The sequence below is a fragment of the Macrotis lagotis genome, chromosome X, assembly GCF_037893015.1.
Source record: "Macrotis lagotis isolate mMagLag1 chromosome X, bilby.v1.9.chrom.fasta, whole genome shotgun sequence".
Classification (NCBI taxonomy): domain Eukaryota; kingdom Metazoa; phylum Chordata; class Mammalia; order Peramelemorphia; family Peramelidae; genus Macrotis; species Macrotis lagotis.
Window position 1 is genome coordinate 655,746,973 of NC_133666.1, and position 18,069 is coordinate 655,765,041.

Sequence of the window (18,069 nt, forward strand, 5' to 3'; positions counted from 1 at the left end):
AGTTAAGTGGAGCTTTACATTTCTAGAAGGATCACACGGTACTATAAAGCCAGTGCTGCTTCTCTGATCCTCGCTTACAGTACTCAGTTGGAGGAACCCAGGTGTCGCCATGGGCACTGCAAACTCCAAAAGCAGCAGCCGAAACAGCTCCATCCCGGCTCATCCTGAGCTGGCTTTTTATGGCTCTTTTTCCAGGAAATGGAATGAGAATGTCTTTTTGGATACTGAACTCTTAACATCCAAGATCTTGTCAGCGCTTCGACCAAATTCTGAAAGGGGCTTAAGAACTGGGAATCTTCAATGTCCTGCTCGTTTTCTGAGTAACAACTCTGTGTTTGCATCCGTAGCAGTCTCTTTGAAAGAGCAACCTCGTAGCACCCTCTGGGGATCTGAGGGCACACCAGTTCTGCCTAGGAATGTCGGAATGACTGTCTCAACCAGGGCAAGTCTTCAGGTGGCAATGAACACTGCTGGGACTCTGAATAGGTTGGGGTAAGTTGGCTTACTTCAGATAGCCTCTGGATTTCCCATCTCTGATTTTAAATGTGACTAATTAACTATGTTTCATCCCAGAATGTTCTGAAAAAATGTGATTCTGAACTTTAAGAGTGCTGCCTACCTTTTTTGTTGTTGTTAATGAAAAATCCTAAGGAACACTTGACTTTTATTTCCCTGGCTTATTCATTGTATTTCTTAAAACTGTACTAGATCAGCCCTACAGATAAGAATGAACCTCCAAAGGATCCACAAGCAACAGCCCTCAAATCTTAATTCTTTCCCATTTGTTGTAATGAAATAAGTTCTGGTGATTTATTTTGACAGACTAATTTGAGTCAATATTCCTAATTTATCATTCCTATAACAAAGAGGATATGTGGAAATCATATATAAAGTAGACAATCAAACTTCTCTAATTAGATACTAATCTATACTTGGCCAAATGAGAATTATATTTTTTCTTTTTCTTATTTAGATCGGGTACAGGAGAAATGGATGAAACCGATACTGGATTTATAAAATTCAAGCAGGCAACAGATGATTCTCTTTCGCTTGCGTCATCAGCTACTGAATCCATTTTCTTGGAAGGTATAAAAAAAGTCTTACCATTTCAAAGATTCCAAATAATCTCTTTGTAGCAGGCATAAAGGAGGGTGGAATAGAGAAGGACATGGCATCTTTTGAGTCAGACTGTCTATGCTTTTTAATTAGATTCCTACTCTGCCTCACTAAGAAGCGAAATAGAAGCTGATGCCCAGGAGTTTGAGGCAGAGTCCTGGAGTCTTTCTGTAGAACTGCCGTATGCAAAGAAACAAAAAAAGGAAGTAATGAAAAGGCAAGATGTCATCTACGGTAAGGACTGTTGCTTTCCATGTGTTCATTAGCAAGACTCTCCAATTATTCATTTACCCGGATGTTGAAAAAGGGCTTATTTTTACCCAAGTGTTGGTCATTATGTTATGCCATTTCCTCCAGGTCCTCTTGGGGATCAGAAATATTGGACCATGTGTTATCCTAGCTCTTGCCCCTTTCTTTCTCTGTCACCTCAGTCACTTTATTTAAGTTTGTGTTTCCTTAGCTGTAAAATGGGGCTTCTACCTCTCTAGCCTATCTCATTTTTGTTTCATAAATATAAGTAACGTCATTTGGTTTAGACCTATGATTTCATTGATGTAGGACTGGCACTAAAATAACCTCCATTGATACAGACAAGCAACTCCTTGGTAAACTGGGTGACTTAGAAAGGTGCCTAGAGCCCTGAGAGCATTTTATAGCTAGTAGATAGAGAGCTATATGGATAGAGATAGAGAAAATGATCTCCTTCCATCAAAGGCAGGATTTGAACCTTGATTCCTCCAAGGCTAGCCTTCCACCTCTACATTTGCCATTTTGAGAACATTCTTGTTGCTATATTTTTGCCTTATGCTCCTTAAAGTTGAGTTAGTGAGTACTTATCAGAGGCCAGCACTCTCTTCAGAATAGTCATTTAAGAAATGCTCGATGAATTGAAGAAACAATTTTGCTTTCACAGAAAGTCAATTCATTACTTCTGATTGTACTCCAGGCCGAAGGAGGTGTACAGTCACTTCAGTCTTGAAGAAAGTCTGGCCTGTCTGCATAAGAATAAGATCTTAGTTTTTTCTTGCAAACATTTACCATTGTTTCAAATGAAGAAAATGAGATCTTCAGGATCTCACATGAAAATTATTTTTACTAAATCATTGGCACCTAGAAGCATCTGTTAGTTCCTCAAATGTGAGAGAAGATTCAGTAATGAAGCTGGTAGGACAGTTGGGGCAAAGGGGAACACCACATAGATAATCTTATTTGTCAAGTTCTTTGTTGTTTTCAAGTATGCTGTTTATTTTGCCCTTGGCCATTAAGTTACATGGTTCAGCAGATTAGAATGAGCTAAATTGGTGTACAGATGTGACTGTGAAGTTATTCTATCTTGGCCAGTAAGGGCAGACCTGGCCACTGTCTCTGATCCTCTTGTCATCACTTCTCAAAGGCTATGTCATTTGGCTGCCTGCTCTTGTCTGTCAAGCCTGAGTTGACCTCACCAATGTTATTATTCTTTGGGATGAGTTATTATTTAAAACCTTTATCCTTTCTTCAAGGCGTAGCTCCCATTGAACCATCTCCATTAATGAGCCCATGACTGCTCCAACCCAGCACTAATTACTTTACTTTTCCGGACTATTTCCAGCCTGTACCATGCATTTGAGACTTAGCACATTTGTAGATGTTAATACATAGAGAAATCTAAGTCCCCATGTAAGTTCTAAGTGTATCACCCATTGTCACCAAGCTATTTCTTGTAAAGTATTCAAAAAAAAAATGAGGGTTTTCCCAGTTTAAAAATTATTATTATCTTATGGTTTTGGATTGCCTCCATTTGTGACTATATTCTTTCCTCCCCAGCAAGGCAACCTTCATGACAAGAAATCTTTTAAAAAGAAAAATTAGCAAAACTAACCAAGATTTTAGGTATAATAATTTCTATGTTGTTCTACACCCAAAGTTCCCAATTCTACAAGCAAAGGAGGGATTTAGGTTTACTTATCTTTTCTTTTGAACCAAACTTAGTCATTGAAATTGCAGGGTTCTATTTTGGTTTTTTGTTCTTTCAGTTTACATTGTTGACATTGCATATATTGTAATTCTGGTTTTGCTTGCTTAAACTCTGTTATCCATTTAGATGAGTCTTAGAATACAATAATATTCTATTACATTATTGCTCCACAATTACCATTTACTTTTTCCATTTCTTTGCTATCATATAAAAAATATTTACTATGGATATTTTGGTATATGTGGAACCTTTATTTCTTGGGAAAGTATATGCCTATCAGGGAGATCTCTGGCATCTTTTTGGCATCGTCCCAGATTGTTTTTCAGATGTTTTAACAATTCACTGACCTCTCAAGAGCTGGCTGGGCCTGTCTTCTAGGCTTTCCCAAGGTGCTCAATAAACATATAGATGATTGAGAACAAACTTCTCAATTTCTTTTTCTGAATTCTAGGGGGGATTTTTTGGTTTTTTGTTTTTTTTTTTTGCAAGGTAAATGGGGTTAAGTGGCTTGCCCAAGGCCACACAGCAAGGTAATTATGAAGTGTCTGAGACCAGATTTGAACCCAGGTACTCCTTACTCCAAGGCCGGTGCTTTATCCACTACGCCACCTAGCCGCCCCTCTTTTTTCTGAATTCTAAAAGTATTATTACTACTACTCTAGGGGAGTAGCCTAGTTGTTCTTATTCTCATATTTGGTTACTTCACAAACCATGGCAACTGGAGTCCATTTTCTCCATGTTGTATTTGCTTTTGGAGTCAGTTTGGGCCAGTAAAATCCCTTGAAGTGGAAGTTATGTAAAAGGTGCTTTCCTGCAGAACAGTGGTGTGTCTTAAGAGTATGCTTTTTCAAGGAACAGATATCCAACTTTTTATAAAAAAAAATATCATAGCTGCCATATTTAATCATTTCTATATGATTTGCCCTGAACATAAAGCACATTATAAAAATTAACAGGGCAATGAAATCATAATGAATTATTTCTAATATCATGAAACCTGAATTTTAAGAGACTTAATGCCATCTCATCTCTAAATAAGATGTCCCCCTTTTATAGTGTCCCCAACTTCTCTTTGAAGACTTCTAGTGATTCAGAGCTTACTGCCTTTGAGGTACCTCATTCCATTTTTGAAAGCTCTAAGTGGTAGGAAATTTTCCACATCCTGCACTTTGTCAGCATTTTTGTTGTTTGTTTTTTTTTTAAACCTTTTTACCTTTCTCACTTTTGAATTTCCTTCTGGTAGATTCAGACCAACATTTTAAATTATTAAGATCTTTTAAAATCTAGATTTTCATTTAGTTATCCTTCCCAGCTTTGTGTTGTCCCAAAATATGATGAACATGCTCTCTCTACCTTTGTTCAGTTCACTGATTAAAAAGCATAGGACCATGAACAATTCCACAGAGTACTTTGGCTTGAGATTGATCAGTCTTATCACTAGTCTTTGGGGGGGTGTTAATCAATTTGACTCCATATTCCCTTAATTACACTTGCTGCAGTCCAGGGGTGGTATGTCTGTGGCCTCTCCTGATCACCCTGCCAATCTAGTAAAACCCTCTTAAAAACAAGGAAAAAGAAATTTAGTTAATCTGACATCCCCTGTAGTGTCCAGGATGGCTTTTAATGTACTCTAAGACTTTGATGGGAATAGAAGTAATTAGAAAATGAGACTGGGTCTTTTCTCATTCTCTTGCTTGCTCCCACTCTCTGTCCCCACCTCCACCTGTCAGGCTCAAGTGACTGCTGTTCTTCACTGTTGACATCTTGCCCTAGACACTGCCATAGACTCTTGAAATCTCCTTTGGGGCCAGTATACCCACAGAGACTCCAGTCTGTTGTAAGGCTGTAGGATTTAGGGTTGCAAGGGATTGGAAAGATGAATTAGACCAATGTCTGCCTTTTTCTAGATGAGGAAAGTAAAAGTGAAATCTCTTGTCTGGGGCTCTGCTAGCAGTAATTAGGAGAGTCAGGATTTGAACCCAAGTCTCTGGACTCCAGATCTGTTTTTCACCACCTCACACTCCAATCACAGTCTGTTCGCCTTCACTCTGCTTCTCATGCCTCTGCTGTTCTGTCTATATGAGCTTCCTGTCACTCAGACTTGGGTTTAATGAATCTGCCCAAAAGGCAGTGGATTTGCCAGAATCTCTATAAATACTTCCTGTGATGTTTGCTTAGTGTCATTTGCTGTGTGAACCTCGACAAGCACCCTTCCCAGACTTATTAGGATCAATTGAGGTAATTTATTTGTGAAGCACTTTGAAAAACCTGCAAATTAGAACACTGTTAACTAGTGATTAGAATCACGGACAGACATTGCTGAGCACCCAGCTGTATGTAAGGCACTGTGCTAAGTTGGGAATAGAAAAACAAAAACGACAACAATCCCGGAGGCAGCTAGGTGGTGCAGTGGATAGAGCACTGGCCCTGGAGTTAGGAGTACCTGAGTTCAAATCCGGCCTCAGACACTTAATAATTACCTAGTTGTGTGGCCTTGGGCAAGCCACTTAACCCCATTGCCTTGCAAAAATAAAAAAAAAATAAAAAAAACAGAAAACAATCCCTACCTACAAGGAGTTTACCTCACATTGAAAGGACAGAGCCTGGCCATGTTAGTCATTTCAGTCATATCTGACTCTTTGTGACCCCAGTTGGGGTTTTCGTGGCAATGAGACTGGAGTGGTTGCCATTTCCTTCTTCAGCTTATTTTACAGATGAGCAACTGGGCACCACTGGAACTAGTGGTGTCTGAGGCTATATTTGAACTCAGGAAGATGGGTTCTCTGGACTCCAGACTCGGCACTCTCCTCTGTACTACCTAGCTGCCCAGATAAAACAGTAACCAAAGAGGTGGTACCAGAGCTATGCCTTGAAGATCAAGAGAGAAATTCTAAAAGATGGAGAGGCAGAGTGTGACAGTTCAGTAGGGGCTGGAGACAATTCAGGTGTGTGAAGAGAAGACTTATGATTTTGCTGCAGCTGCTTCTTAGTCTTGGCTCTCTGTGTCTCCTGCAGAGTTAATGCAGACTGAAGTGCATCACGTCCGAACCCTGAAGATAATGTTGAAAGTCTATTCCAAAGCTCTGAAGGAAGAGATGCAGTTCAGTAGCAGAATCATCAACCGTATCTTCCCATGTGTGGATGACTTGCTGGAGATGCACAGCCAGTTCTTGTACCGCTTAAAGGAGCGACGCAAAGAGTCCTTGGCAGAAGGGAGTGATCAGAATTATGTGATTCAGAAAATTGGAGACCTCTTGGTACAACAGGTGGGAACTATAGTAATTGGAGAAATCAGGGTAAAAATTATCATTCTAGCCTCTAGGATCAGTGGAGTGGCCCATAGTCTGGGACCATAGAGAGCGAGATAGTGTCCCCATTTTAGGATCCTCTTTTAGAATTAGGCTTCTTGAGGATCTGTTCTCTGCAGAAGTTCATGGGAGAGGGATAAAGAACTTATCAGATATGTTGCCCAGATCACTTCTAAAATGAAAAGCAGAAATTCCTGAGGAAAGTAACTCTCTCTCTCTCTCTCTCTCTCTCTCTCTCTCAGAGTTCTTTCTGGAATCATTTTCTAAACTAAATGCTACTTTTCTCACATTTTTGGCAGTTTTATTAAAACCCTTATTTTATCATATTGTTAGGCTGAGTATGCACCTCTAAGATTTCTCTTTTCTTTTTAAAGAGAAACTGAAATTGTAAATAAGTTAGGCAATCTGTTTGAAGCCTGATGAAATGGATTCAGATAGACTATGGTGGTTACAAACAGGTTTCTCATGATTTGTTTTCTGTCTCATTAGTTTTCAGGTGAAAATGGAGAAAGAATGAAAGATAAATATGGCATCTTTTGTTGTGGTCACAATGAAGCTGTCAGTCACTATAAGGAACTGCTCCAGCAAAACAAGAAATTCCAAAATATGATAAAGGTAAAAAGAAATTAAAGCCTTGTGGCTGAAAATTTTGAGAACTTGACTTTTTCTTGTGTTCCCTGATACTTTTATTCATGAGGAGAGTTATGAATAGTTTGCAAGAGTATTTTTTTTTTTGCAAAGCAATGTGATTAAGTGACTTACCCAAGGTTACACAGCCAGCAGAGGCTGCATTTAATAGGTCCTTCTGCCTCCAGGACCCATGCTCTATCCACTGTGCCACCTAGCTGCCCCAGCAAGAATATTTTTATTTTTCTATTTTAATATTTTTTCAGTTACATATATAGTTTTCACCATTCATCCTTGTAAAATTTTCTCTCTTTTCCCCCCCTTTCCAAAACAGCAAATAGTCAGAAACTAAACTGAATGGAAAGGGAAAGGGTAGCTGGAGGGTGTATGCCAATGTGATGAGCAATGCTATGCACCATCTCATGCTATAGAGCCAAAAAACATGTCCAAGAGAAATATTTTTAACCCAGTAGGAAAAAACTAATATGCAACATTGTCACTGGGGTTGTCCAGACCCAGAAGGTCAAGGCCACATTCTTAGATATTTTCTGTATCAAAGACTTTGGAGTCCTACCAGGGAGAGAGACACAGAGAGAGTCTGTGTCTTTGTGTGCGCAAGTCTTTTGTGTATTCATTTTTAATCATATAATTCCATAGCATAAGAGAATAATTAGCAATATGTTTTGAACCAATAAAACTTGTTTCTCTCTTCTTCCCCCCCCCCAGTGACAGGGAAAGGCTAACTAACTTTGTTAGGCTTGCTGCATAATCCCCTGTCCTCCCAGGGAGCTGTACCCTCCCTTTTTTTTCCCTTTTGGTTTTTTCAAGTTGAAAATCACGTTTTCAAAAGCACTGGGGGGGGGGGGCGGCGGCTAGGTGGCGTAGTGGATAAAGCACCGGCCTTGGAGTCAGGAGTACCTGGGTTCAAATCTGGTCTCAGACACTTAATAATTACCTAGCTGTGTGGCCTTGGGCAAGCCACTTAACCCTGTTTGCCTTACCAAAAAAAAAAAGCACTGGCAGCCTCATACCCTGTAACAGGTCTGTCAGAAGACTAGGAATTCATGATCTGAGAATGGAAAAGTAGAAAGCAGATTGGCATTGAAGTGGACTAGGTGGAGGAATGAATCAGATTCATAAGCTTGGGCTTTTTCTTTCCATAGAAAATTGGCAACTTTTCCATTGTGAGGCGGCTTGGTGTTCAGGAATGTATTCTTCTCGTGACTCAGCGAATTACAAAGTACCCTGTGCTGGTGGAACGCATTCTTCAGAATACTGAAGGTACCAGCGGGCATCATAATTACCATTTGATAAAGAAAATACTGTGAACTATTGGTTCCATATACTGTCTTCCTAATATGCGCCAATTATGGTCCTCTTTTTGCTTCTGAGTAGTGTACTAGGCATAATTTCTACGAGGTTTCCCCTGACCACTGAAAGGTATTATGGGGTCACTTTAGGTGCCTTTATTTTGATGCATTAGAAATGAGGACTCTGCAATGGCACAGATAGTAGTTCTTGTTTTAGGAAACCTATGAGCTTTTTAAATTTTAGGATCCTCAGGTTGCTGTAATTGGGGATTCACAGGTCAGGGGGAGACCATCATTTCTTGTGTTTGCTATGTTTTTAAAAATATGAAAAGAGCTAACTCTGCTTCCTGTGCTAGCTGGCACTGAAGATTATGCAGACTTGAACCAGGCTCTTGGCCTCATAAAAGACATTATCACACAAGTCGATGCCAAAGTGAATGAATGTGAGAAGGGGCAGCGTCTCAAAGAGATCGTTGGCAAGATGGACCTGAAGTCCTCTGGCAAGCTCAAAAATGGGCTGACCTTCCGGAAGGAGGATATGCTCCATCGGCAGCTCCATCTCGATGGAATGTTGTGCTGGAAGACTGCATCAGGGCGTCTGAAAGGTAAACCTCTCCACTAGGTCAGTTCTATTTGTGACTAGCCATGCCCCTAAAATAGTATCAGTCAGCAAGCATCAGTCAGTAAGCATTTATTAAATGCTTACTGTATACCAGGCTCTGGGGGTACAGAGAAGGACAGTTAGGAACTTTGTTGTTTATTTAAATAAAATTTGCATCATTATGGTGCTTAGGTATAGTTTTGATAAGTTAAGTAACTATACAAATTATTTCTTTCCCTGATTTGCTGATCTGTTTGACTGGGGGAAATATTTGTGTTTAGCTCTTCTGCGAATGCTTCATGAGTTCTCTTTCATCAAAACACATTTTGAGAGATTCATAGTTTGCAGTCAAGGAAATAAATATCAACCCATGTCATGCCAACCCCATGACATCTTTTTGCCCACAAAAAATCAGGGCAAGAAGAAAAGCTGTCTTTACAAAGCTTTACTCTTCAGATTTCCCTAGCAGACCTAACTTTGCACCAGCTCCTTTTCTTTCCAGTTTGATGTCCCAGTGTTCTTGGTGTTAACTGTAGCTAAGCCACATGGATATGTTCCTTTTGGAACACAGTACATGCTGTGCAGAAATTTTCCTTGTCACCTTTGTACATTAGGTAGAGGCCTGTTTTTCATGTCTAGGGTTGTAGTAGACTCTTTGCTTCTGGATATGCCTTCAGAGAGACACTCTCTAGCTCATTCATTGGCTTGCTGTGGTTGAAATAGGAAAGCAACACACTTGTTTTTTCCTCTAATCCAAGGATGAGGGAAAAGGGAAGACCAGGAATGTCTACTCACACCAGGAGGCTTTTTAGATGGTGCAGAGCAAAGTTACTGTCTGTCACCAGACCCCATGTGAACAGTCTGAGGAGACTCCTAGGACCCTGGAGATCCTCTCATTCAGTTCCTTCATGTTACAGATGAGGCAACTGAGTCCCAAAATGGTGAAGAGCCTTCTGCTGTGGGAGTGCCAGAGATTCGAACTAACTTTGGATCCTTCCTTCTCAATGGGCTATTGACAGCATTCCATGTTCTCATTCTGCTTTCTTGATAGATGTTCTTGCTGTCCTGTTGACTGATGTACTTTTGCTGCTACAAGAAAAGGACCAAAAATATGTCTTTGCATCTGTGGTGAGTATTTTGTGTACTTTCCTCCCTGTAATTGACTCTTAACTCAGTCCTTCCTGGACAGTCCCTGAGGTCAAGGCCCTCCAGGAGCTGCTGTTTAGTTTTCATCTGTGCCCATCATTACTGCCCAGCTTGCAGATGTTTATAATTCTAGTCATTCTCTCCTGATGGGAAATAGAAGGCAATTTAGTGAGAAGTGAAAGAGTCAAGTCTGCCTGTGTCTATGCAATGTGAGTTGTGATGTCTCACTGAGGCGTGAGAATCCAGGGGCAGTCCTCTTGTAAAGCAGCATGGGCACTCCTGCCATAGGTCATTGGAGAATGCTGCAAAGGATAACTTCTGAAAGCAGCTGTGCTGAGAGACCCAGGAGAGGTGATAGCTTCATACGTGTACAGGGAACTTCCTGGATTTGAGGTATTCCTTTCAGCTCCAAGTTGGATTCTCTTTTCTGGAGAAGGTGTTTCCAGCTTTTCTTCATTCTCTAGGATAACTACAAAGCTAAGGAAGACATTGGAATCCCTTGTCCCCTACTGTTTTTGATCTGCAAAATGGACATGAAGGGGTCCTCTGAACTTTTTTTTTTAGGTTTTTGCAAGGCAAATGGGGTTAAGTGGCTTGCCCAAGGCCACACAGCTAGGTAATTATTAAGTGTCTGAGACCGTATTTGAACCCAGGTACTCCTGACTCCAGGGGCTGGTGCTTTTTCCACTACCCCACCTAGCTGTGCCCCCCTCTGAACTTTTCTAAAAGTATAGGTTTGAGAGGGAAGAGTCATAAATATTTGAGAAAAGAAGAGCAATGATCAGTCAGCCCTAAGCTAGAGTAACACAAACCACTGGAGTCCAGAACTGCAAGTCCTGAAAGGGGCTTTACTTTAGAAGAGTGGAAGGAGCAAGATTGGGAAGAAAGGATAAAGTTTGACCCCCTGGACAGACTGGCCTACTGAGATAGTGCACTAAGGAGCCTATTGTGGGAAGGTACAACTTTGTACCTGCCTTTTGTGGTTACCATGTTTATGTGGACTCATCAATAACTCCAAGACAAGAAATGGAAGCTGATGGTTATTGTGACTTGCCTGCTGAATCTGATAAATCTCTGATCTGTATTCAGGACAATAAAGGGAGAAATGCTGTTTTTAAAGTGAAGATCTTTGCCAGTGATGTTAGCATTGGGACTTTTTGCCTATAAATGGATTTGAGTTCTTCCAGAGACCATTTTCCACAGGCTTGGCTAATAGATGAGTTTAAAGATGATTGATTAGTGTAGTACTGTAGTGTAGCAAATTGTACTAAGGATGAGCATATCTATATTGAGAAAACTGTTCATTTGCTTTTGAAGTGTATTTTTATTTTATTTTTATTTTCCAGTGACATGTCAAAATAACTTTTAGTAATTTTTTTGTTTTTAATAGTATTTTTTTCCAATTATATATTGTGAAAATTTTTGCATTCATTTTTGCAAGATTATGATTGCCCAACTTTTCTCCCATCCTCTTCTGAAAATGACAGGTAGTTTGATATAGTTTATACATGTAAAACATATTTCCATATTAGTCTCAGTTGTGGAGGAAACAGGTCCAAAGTGGGGGGAAACATGAGAAAGCATAAAATAATTGAAAAAACATGCTTTGATGCATTCAGAGTTCATCAGTTCTTTTTCTGGATATGGATAGCATTTTCCTTTCATGAGTCCTTTATACTTGTCTTGGGTCATTCTGTTGCTGAGAAGAATTGAGTCATTCATAGTTGATCATCATATATTGTTGCTGATATTTTGATATATAAATGTTTTCCTAGTTCTGGTCATTTTACTTTGCATCTGTTTGTATAAATCTTTCCAGGATTTTGTGAAATCTGTCCATTATTCCACAGTAGTATTTCATTACATTCATATACCACATCTTGTTCAGCCATTCCTCAATTGATGGACAAACCTAGAATTTCCAATATTTTGCCACCACAAAAGGAGCTGCTGTAAATATTTTTGCACATGTAGATCCTTTCCCCCTTTTTATGATCTCTTTGGGATATAGACCTGGTTAGTGTAGTACTGTAGTGTAGCAAATTACTCTCAGAATAGTTGATCAGTTCACAACTCCATCAGCAGTTCATTAATGTCCCAATTTTCCCACATCTTTTCCAACATTTATGATTTTCCTTTTTTGTCATGTAAGCCAATTTGATAGGTATGAGGTGGTGCCTCAGAGTTGTTTTAATTTGCATTTCTCTAATCATTAATGATTTAGAGCATTTCTTCATGTGTTTCTAGATAGCTTTAATTTTTTTTTCACTGAGGGCTGCCTATTTGACCATTTATCAATTGCTAAATGATTTGTATTCTTAGAAATTTGACTCGATTCTCTATATATTTGAGAAATGAGTCATTTATCAGAGACACTGCAAAGATTGTTTCCCATTTTTCTGCTCTCCTAAACTTGATTGCATTGGTTTTGTTTAAACAAAAGCTTTTTATTTAAAAAAATACAAAATGATCTATTTTACATTTCATAATGAGATCTCTCTCTCTCTTATTTGTTCATGAATTCGTCCTTTTTCCATAGATCTTACTAATAGACTATTCCTTGTTTTTCTGTTTTGTGTCTTATGTTTTCCAGTTTTCTCGGCAGTTTTTGTCAGATAGTGAGTTCTTATCCCAAGTCTTTGGATTTCTCAAACACTAGGTGATTGTGGACATTGACTGCTAATCTTGTTCCACTAATCCATCACTCTATTTCTTAGCCAGTACCAGATAGTTTTGATGATTAACACTTTCTACTGTAGTTTGAGATCTGAAGGCCACCATCACTTGTTTATCCCCCCCCCCCCCATATTCTTAACCTTTTGTTCTTCCTGATGAATTTTGTCTAGCTCTAAGAGATAATTTTTTGGTAGTTTGATAGGTATGGCACTGAAAAGCAGAATTATCATTTTTTATCATATTGACTTGTCCTACCCATGAGCAACTGATATTTTTTCTGTTGTTTAGGTCTGACTTTATTTTTTATTTCGTTCTTATAGTTCCTGGGTTTGTCTTGGTAGGTAGACTTGGAATTATTTTATATAGTTTACAGTTTTTTAAAATGGAATTTCTCTTTCTATCTCTTGCTGCTAGGATTTGCTAGTCATGAAAAGAAATGCATGGGATTTGTATGGGTTTATCTTATATGTCCTTTGCTTAAGTTGTTAATTATTTCATCTAGTTTTTTCATTGATTCTCTGGGGTTCTCATAGTATACTATCATATCGTCTGAAATGAGTGATAGTTTTGTTTCTTCATTGCCTATTTTAATTCCTTCAATTTCTTTTTTTCCTCTTATTGCTAAAGCTAATATTTCTAGTACTATATTGAAAAATAGTGGAGATAATGGGCATCCTTGCTTTACAAACCCTGATCTTACTGGGTTTGTATTACAGTTAATGTTTTCTGATGGCTTTATTTATTTATTATTTATTTAGTGAGGCAGTAGAGGTTAAGTGACTTGTCTAGGACCGTACAGCTACTAAGTATTAATGGTTAGACTTGAACTCAGGTCCTCCTGACTCCAGGGCTGTTGTTTTATTCACTGGGCCTACTAGCTACCCCTTGCCGATGGTTTTATCATTTTAAGGAACACTCCCTTTATTCCTATGTATTTATTTTGTCAAAAACTTTTTCAGCGTCTGTTGAGGTAAATCTTGATTTCTGTTGGTTTCGTTATTGATATGATCAGTTATGTTGATAGTTTTCCTAATATTGAACTAAACCTGTATTACTGGTATAAATCCTATCTGATCATAGTGTATAATTCTTGTGATATATTACTGTAATTCCCTTTTTAGTATTTTCAAAATTTTTGTATTAATATTCATTAAGGAAATTGATCTACAATTTTTTTTCTCTTTTAACTCTTCCTGGTTTGGGTATGAGTACCATGTATTTTTCATAAAAGGAGTTTGGTAGGATTCCTTTGTCTTTTTTTTTCCAAATAGCTTATATAATATTGGAATTTGTTGTTTTTTTAAAAGTTTGGAAAAATTCACTTATGAATCCATTTGATCTTGGGAATTTTTTCTTAAGGAGTTCAATTTTTTTTTTCTAAGATGGGGTTATTTAGGCATTTTCTTTCCTGATTTTTTTTTTTTAGGTTTTTTTGCAAGACAGATGTGGTTAAGTGGCTTGCCCAAGGCCACACAACTAGGTAATTATTAAGTGTCTGAGGCCAGTGCTCTATCCACTTCACCACCTAGCCACCACCTTTGGTTGTCTTTTTAAATCAGATTAACTCATGACTTACCTGTCTTACTGGATTTTTTGTTTGTTTTTGTTTTTTCATAAGAACAACTCCTAGTTTTATTTATTAGCACAATAGTTTTAACTTTCAGTTTTATCTCACCTTTGATTTTCAGGATTTCTAATTTGGTGTTCAATTGGGAATTCTTTTTTTTTTGTTTTGGGTTTTTTTTTTTAATAGCATATGTTATTCATTGATCTGTTCTTTTTTTTAACTTTGTTGATATGAGAATTTAGAGAAATAAATTTTTCCTTAAGTACAGTATTTACTGTACCCCACAAATTTTGGTATATTGAAGTGCATTTTTAAAAACTTAATTCAGCAAATGAGATCATTGTAAATTCTAACTAGCATTTATTTATAGAAAAACATGAAAACAAAGTGAAGAAAGTTTCATATGAGTTGAGTACCTTTAAAGTGTGAACAGTTTCGTTAATAACAAGGAACTGGCCCTTTTTAAAAAATTTTTCTTTTTTTAAAATTTTTTTATTTTTATTGAATTTTACAATTTTTCTCCCAATCTCGCTCCTCCCCAAAGAAGGCAGTCTGATAGTCTTTAGATTGTTTGCATACTATACATTTAACAAAATTGAATGTGTTGAGAGTAAAATCATATCCTAAATGGAAAAAATAAAATATAATAAGAAATAGCAAAATTACATAATAACTTTTCTTAAATTAAAGGTAATAGTCTTTGATCTTTGTTTAAACTCCACAGTTCTTTCTTTTGATACAGATGGTATTCTGCATCGCAAATACCCTAAAATTGTCCCTGATTGTTGCACTGATGGAATGAGCAAGTCCATCAAAGTTCACCATCACCCCCATGCTGCTGTTAGGGTATACAATGTTTTTCTGGTTCTGCTCATCTCGCTCATCATCAGTTCATGCAGATCCCTCCAGGCTTCTCTGAATTCCCATCCCTCCTGGTTTCTAACAGAACAGTAGTGTTCCACGACCTATACATAGACCACACTTTGTTCAGCCATTCCCCAATTGATGGACATTCACTCAATTTCCAATTCTTGTCTACCACAAACAGAGCCACCATGAATATTGTTGTACATTTTACCCTTTTTTCATGATGTCTTCAGAATAATGGTATTCCTGGATCAAAGGGTTTGCACATTTTTGTTGCCCTTTGCCCTCTTTTTGCAGTATTTTTATTATTGCATTTTTCCATTTCCTCCTGAGCAGCTGTCAGCTATTAGTGCCAAGATCCTGCTTGAAGAGTTCTCTTATTACTGGCATGTTCATGCAGGGGCCTGATTGGGGTGAGTGGATTTAGACCCACTATTTTACCCTGGAAAACAGTCCCTGCCATTCTGCCTTTAATTTGTGACCGTGGTAACCAGTAACCAGCTGGATGCTGGAAGATCAGAAGAGCTTTCTTCAAATAGATTTCATGAGTCCCAAGCCCAGTGTCATTGTGGAGCACATCTCCTGAGGGACCTCCTGGACCAAGGCCCATCTTTTTATTTATGGTCCCTTTAGATGCTTGTTCATTTGGTTCAAAACAGTCACTTCCTAGTTGGCACTCCCTTTCTGAACAGTGCTGGAAGTCCTGGTTGCTTGCTATGCAGAATTGGGGGGGGGGCACTTAGATAGTGCTGGGTTTTCTTTTTTTCTGATTAAACTGATGCCCATTGCCTTTTTCAAAGATTCAGAACAGTTCCCTATTTCATGAATTGCACCAGCTTCTATCTATAAGCTGGAGTCAATAAAGTAAGTTTCCTGTATGGTAGGAACCCATCTTTTCTACACCTTCCTATTTCTACTTTACTTCATATTTATTTATATACTTTACTTCATATTTATTTAAAGTAATTCTTCCAGGGGCAGCTAGGTGGTGCAGTGAATAGAACACCAGCCCTGGAGTCAGGGGGACCTGAGTTCAAATTTGACCTCAGACACTAGCTGTGTGACCTTGAACAAATCACTTAATCCCATTGCATTAAATAAATAAAAAAAAATTTTAAACCATAAAGTAATTCTGATGGAAAGGCCTTCTCTCCCCCCATCCCCCAACCTGTGCTGAAGGGTTGACCTTCAGGGGGAGGAGCGCAGCTTTTCCTTACCTCCTCCTCTCCCTCCCCAAGATCCAGGTCATCCTGGCTCTTTCAGACATCTTCTCACTCTGGACTTTAATCTTTGACTCGTCACCAGAGAAGCAGATGAGGAGGAAATGTGAAAGCCTAGCCCAGGTTGTGAGGGGACCATAGAGGCCATCCAGTGAAGTTAAGTGACTTGCCCAAGGTCACATAGAAAATGGTGGAAGATCATTTGGGGAGAAATAAAATAAATTAGATTCTGGTGATAGCTGGAATTGAGAGAAGACACGTCCCTTCCTGATGAGCAAGAAGGTGGGACTCAGGAGGGTGAAGTGACTGACCAGGACTGTCCTGTAGAATAGGGTTTCTGATGTCTGTTCCTTTTGCTCTAAACCCTTGACTTTGTTCTTCATGCTGCTTTTCCACAGAGGTTAAGTTTTCAACACCAGCAGAAAGTTTATTTCTACAAACATTTATTAAATGCCTCCTTCGGGCAAGGCATACTTTTCCTAGATTGCTGGGGATACCATTTTTCTTTAGGGGAACTTGTAAGAGGGAGAAGGCAGGAAGAGGAGGGGGTGGGAACACTGGGAGATGGAAGAAGGCATGCATGAGAGCCAGGAACTGTCTTGACTGGGAAAAGGGAAGAAAGGAAGTGAGCCTGGAAGATCTGTGGTGAGCGCCAGGTAGAGGGGTTTATTTTGAGCCCAAGGCAGTAGCATCTCCTGGGATTGGGGTGGTGAGACTTTTATCAGTAGTGAGGGAGATGAGAGAGCAGGGAGGCTGGAATTAGGGAAGCCTTGGAGGATGCCATCACAGTTGGCCCTGGGGAGGTGCTGTGGAGAGTCTGAACCAAGGTGGGAATTGGAAAAATAAGAAGGGAATGGGTGTAAAAAATAAAGTTAAATGGCCAGAAATAGAAAGTGAGGGTAATTAAAGAGCTGAGAGTTAATCTGAGGTGTTGAACCTCAGTACAATGGAAGTCATTGTTCCCTTGAATCAGATAGGGCCCTCACTGCAATGAGGCATCTTTTTGTGCTTCCCTAATCAGTCCCCCCCCCATCAGCTGAAATATTTAGCTGAAAAAATGGAGACCATTCACAGAGAACTTTCTTCTCTTATTCTTCATTTCATATCTCTTTGATGCCTTCTGCATCACAAGAGATAAAAAAAGAGAAATAAGCCTTTACATATCTGTCTACTTTATGCTATAATCCCCATTTTTACAGTTGAAGAAATGACTTGTACAGAGGTGTATAGTAGTGTCTGAAGCCAAAATTGAACTCAGGTCTTCCTCGCCTCCCCTAGGTCCTTGCTGGAGCAAATCCCTCTGCTTCCACAAGTGATCCTATTCCATTCTATCTTTTCCAGCCAATTGCCTCTCCCCACATAATTCTCATTCTTTCAACTTCTCTTCAGTCCCTCTCTTCTGCTACCTACTTCCCTGCTGCCTACAAACATGCCCATGTCTTCCCCATCTTCAAAACTCCCTTGATCCATCTGTCCATTCCTGCTAGCTGTTGACCTTTTTTCTTCTCTTCCATTGCTGGCCACCTTGCCAAAGCCCTCCACAATGGGGATCTCCCCTTCCTTTCCTCTTATCTTCTTTTTTAATTTTGTATCTTCACGTCTGGCCTCTTCATTCCACTGAAAATGCTCTCTGCAAAGTTATTAATGATCTCCTAATCATCGAATCCAATGGCC

General features: G+C 39.0%; 1 protein-coding gene across 9 annotated transcripts in view; it reads left to right on the forward strand.

Moving 5' to 3' along the window:
- The window catches only part of ARHGEF18 (Rho/Rac guanine nucleotide exchange factor 18), a 110,406-nt gene that overhangs the window by 74,768 nt on the left and 17,569 nt on the right, over nucleotides 1–18,069 (forward strand). For all 9 annotated transcript variants that reach the window (XM_074205139.1, XM_074205140.1, XM_074205136.1 and 6 more), the window contains 8 exons: nucleotides 348–492; nucleotides 974–1,086; nucleotides 1,210–1,350; nucleotides 6,089–6,339; nucleotides 6,871–6,996; nucleotides 8,172–8,289; nucleotides 8,675–8,923; nucleotides 9,971–10,047. In XM_074205139.1, the coding sequence (XP_074061240.1) occupies nucleotides 348–492; nucleotides 974–1,086; nucleotides 1,210–1,350; nucleotides 6,089–6,339; nucleotides 6,871–6,996; nucleotides 8,172–8,289; nucleotides 8,675–8,923; nucleotides 9,971–10,047 (1,220 nt within the window). The remainder of the gene's footprint in view (nucleotides 1–347; nucleotides 493–973; nucleotides 1,087–1,209; nucleotides 1,351–6,088; nucleotides 6,340–6,870; nucleotides 6,997–8,171; nucleotides 8,290–8,674; nucleotides 8,924–9,970; nucleotides 10,048–18,069) is intronic.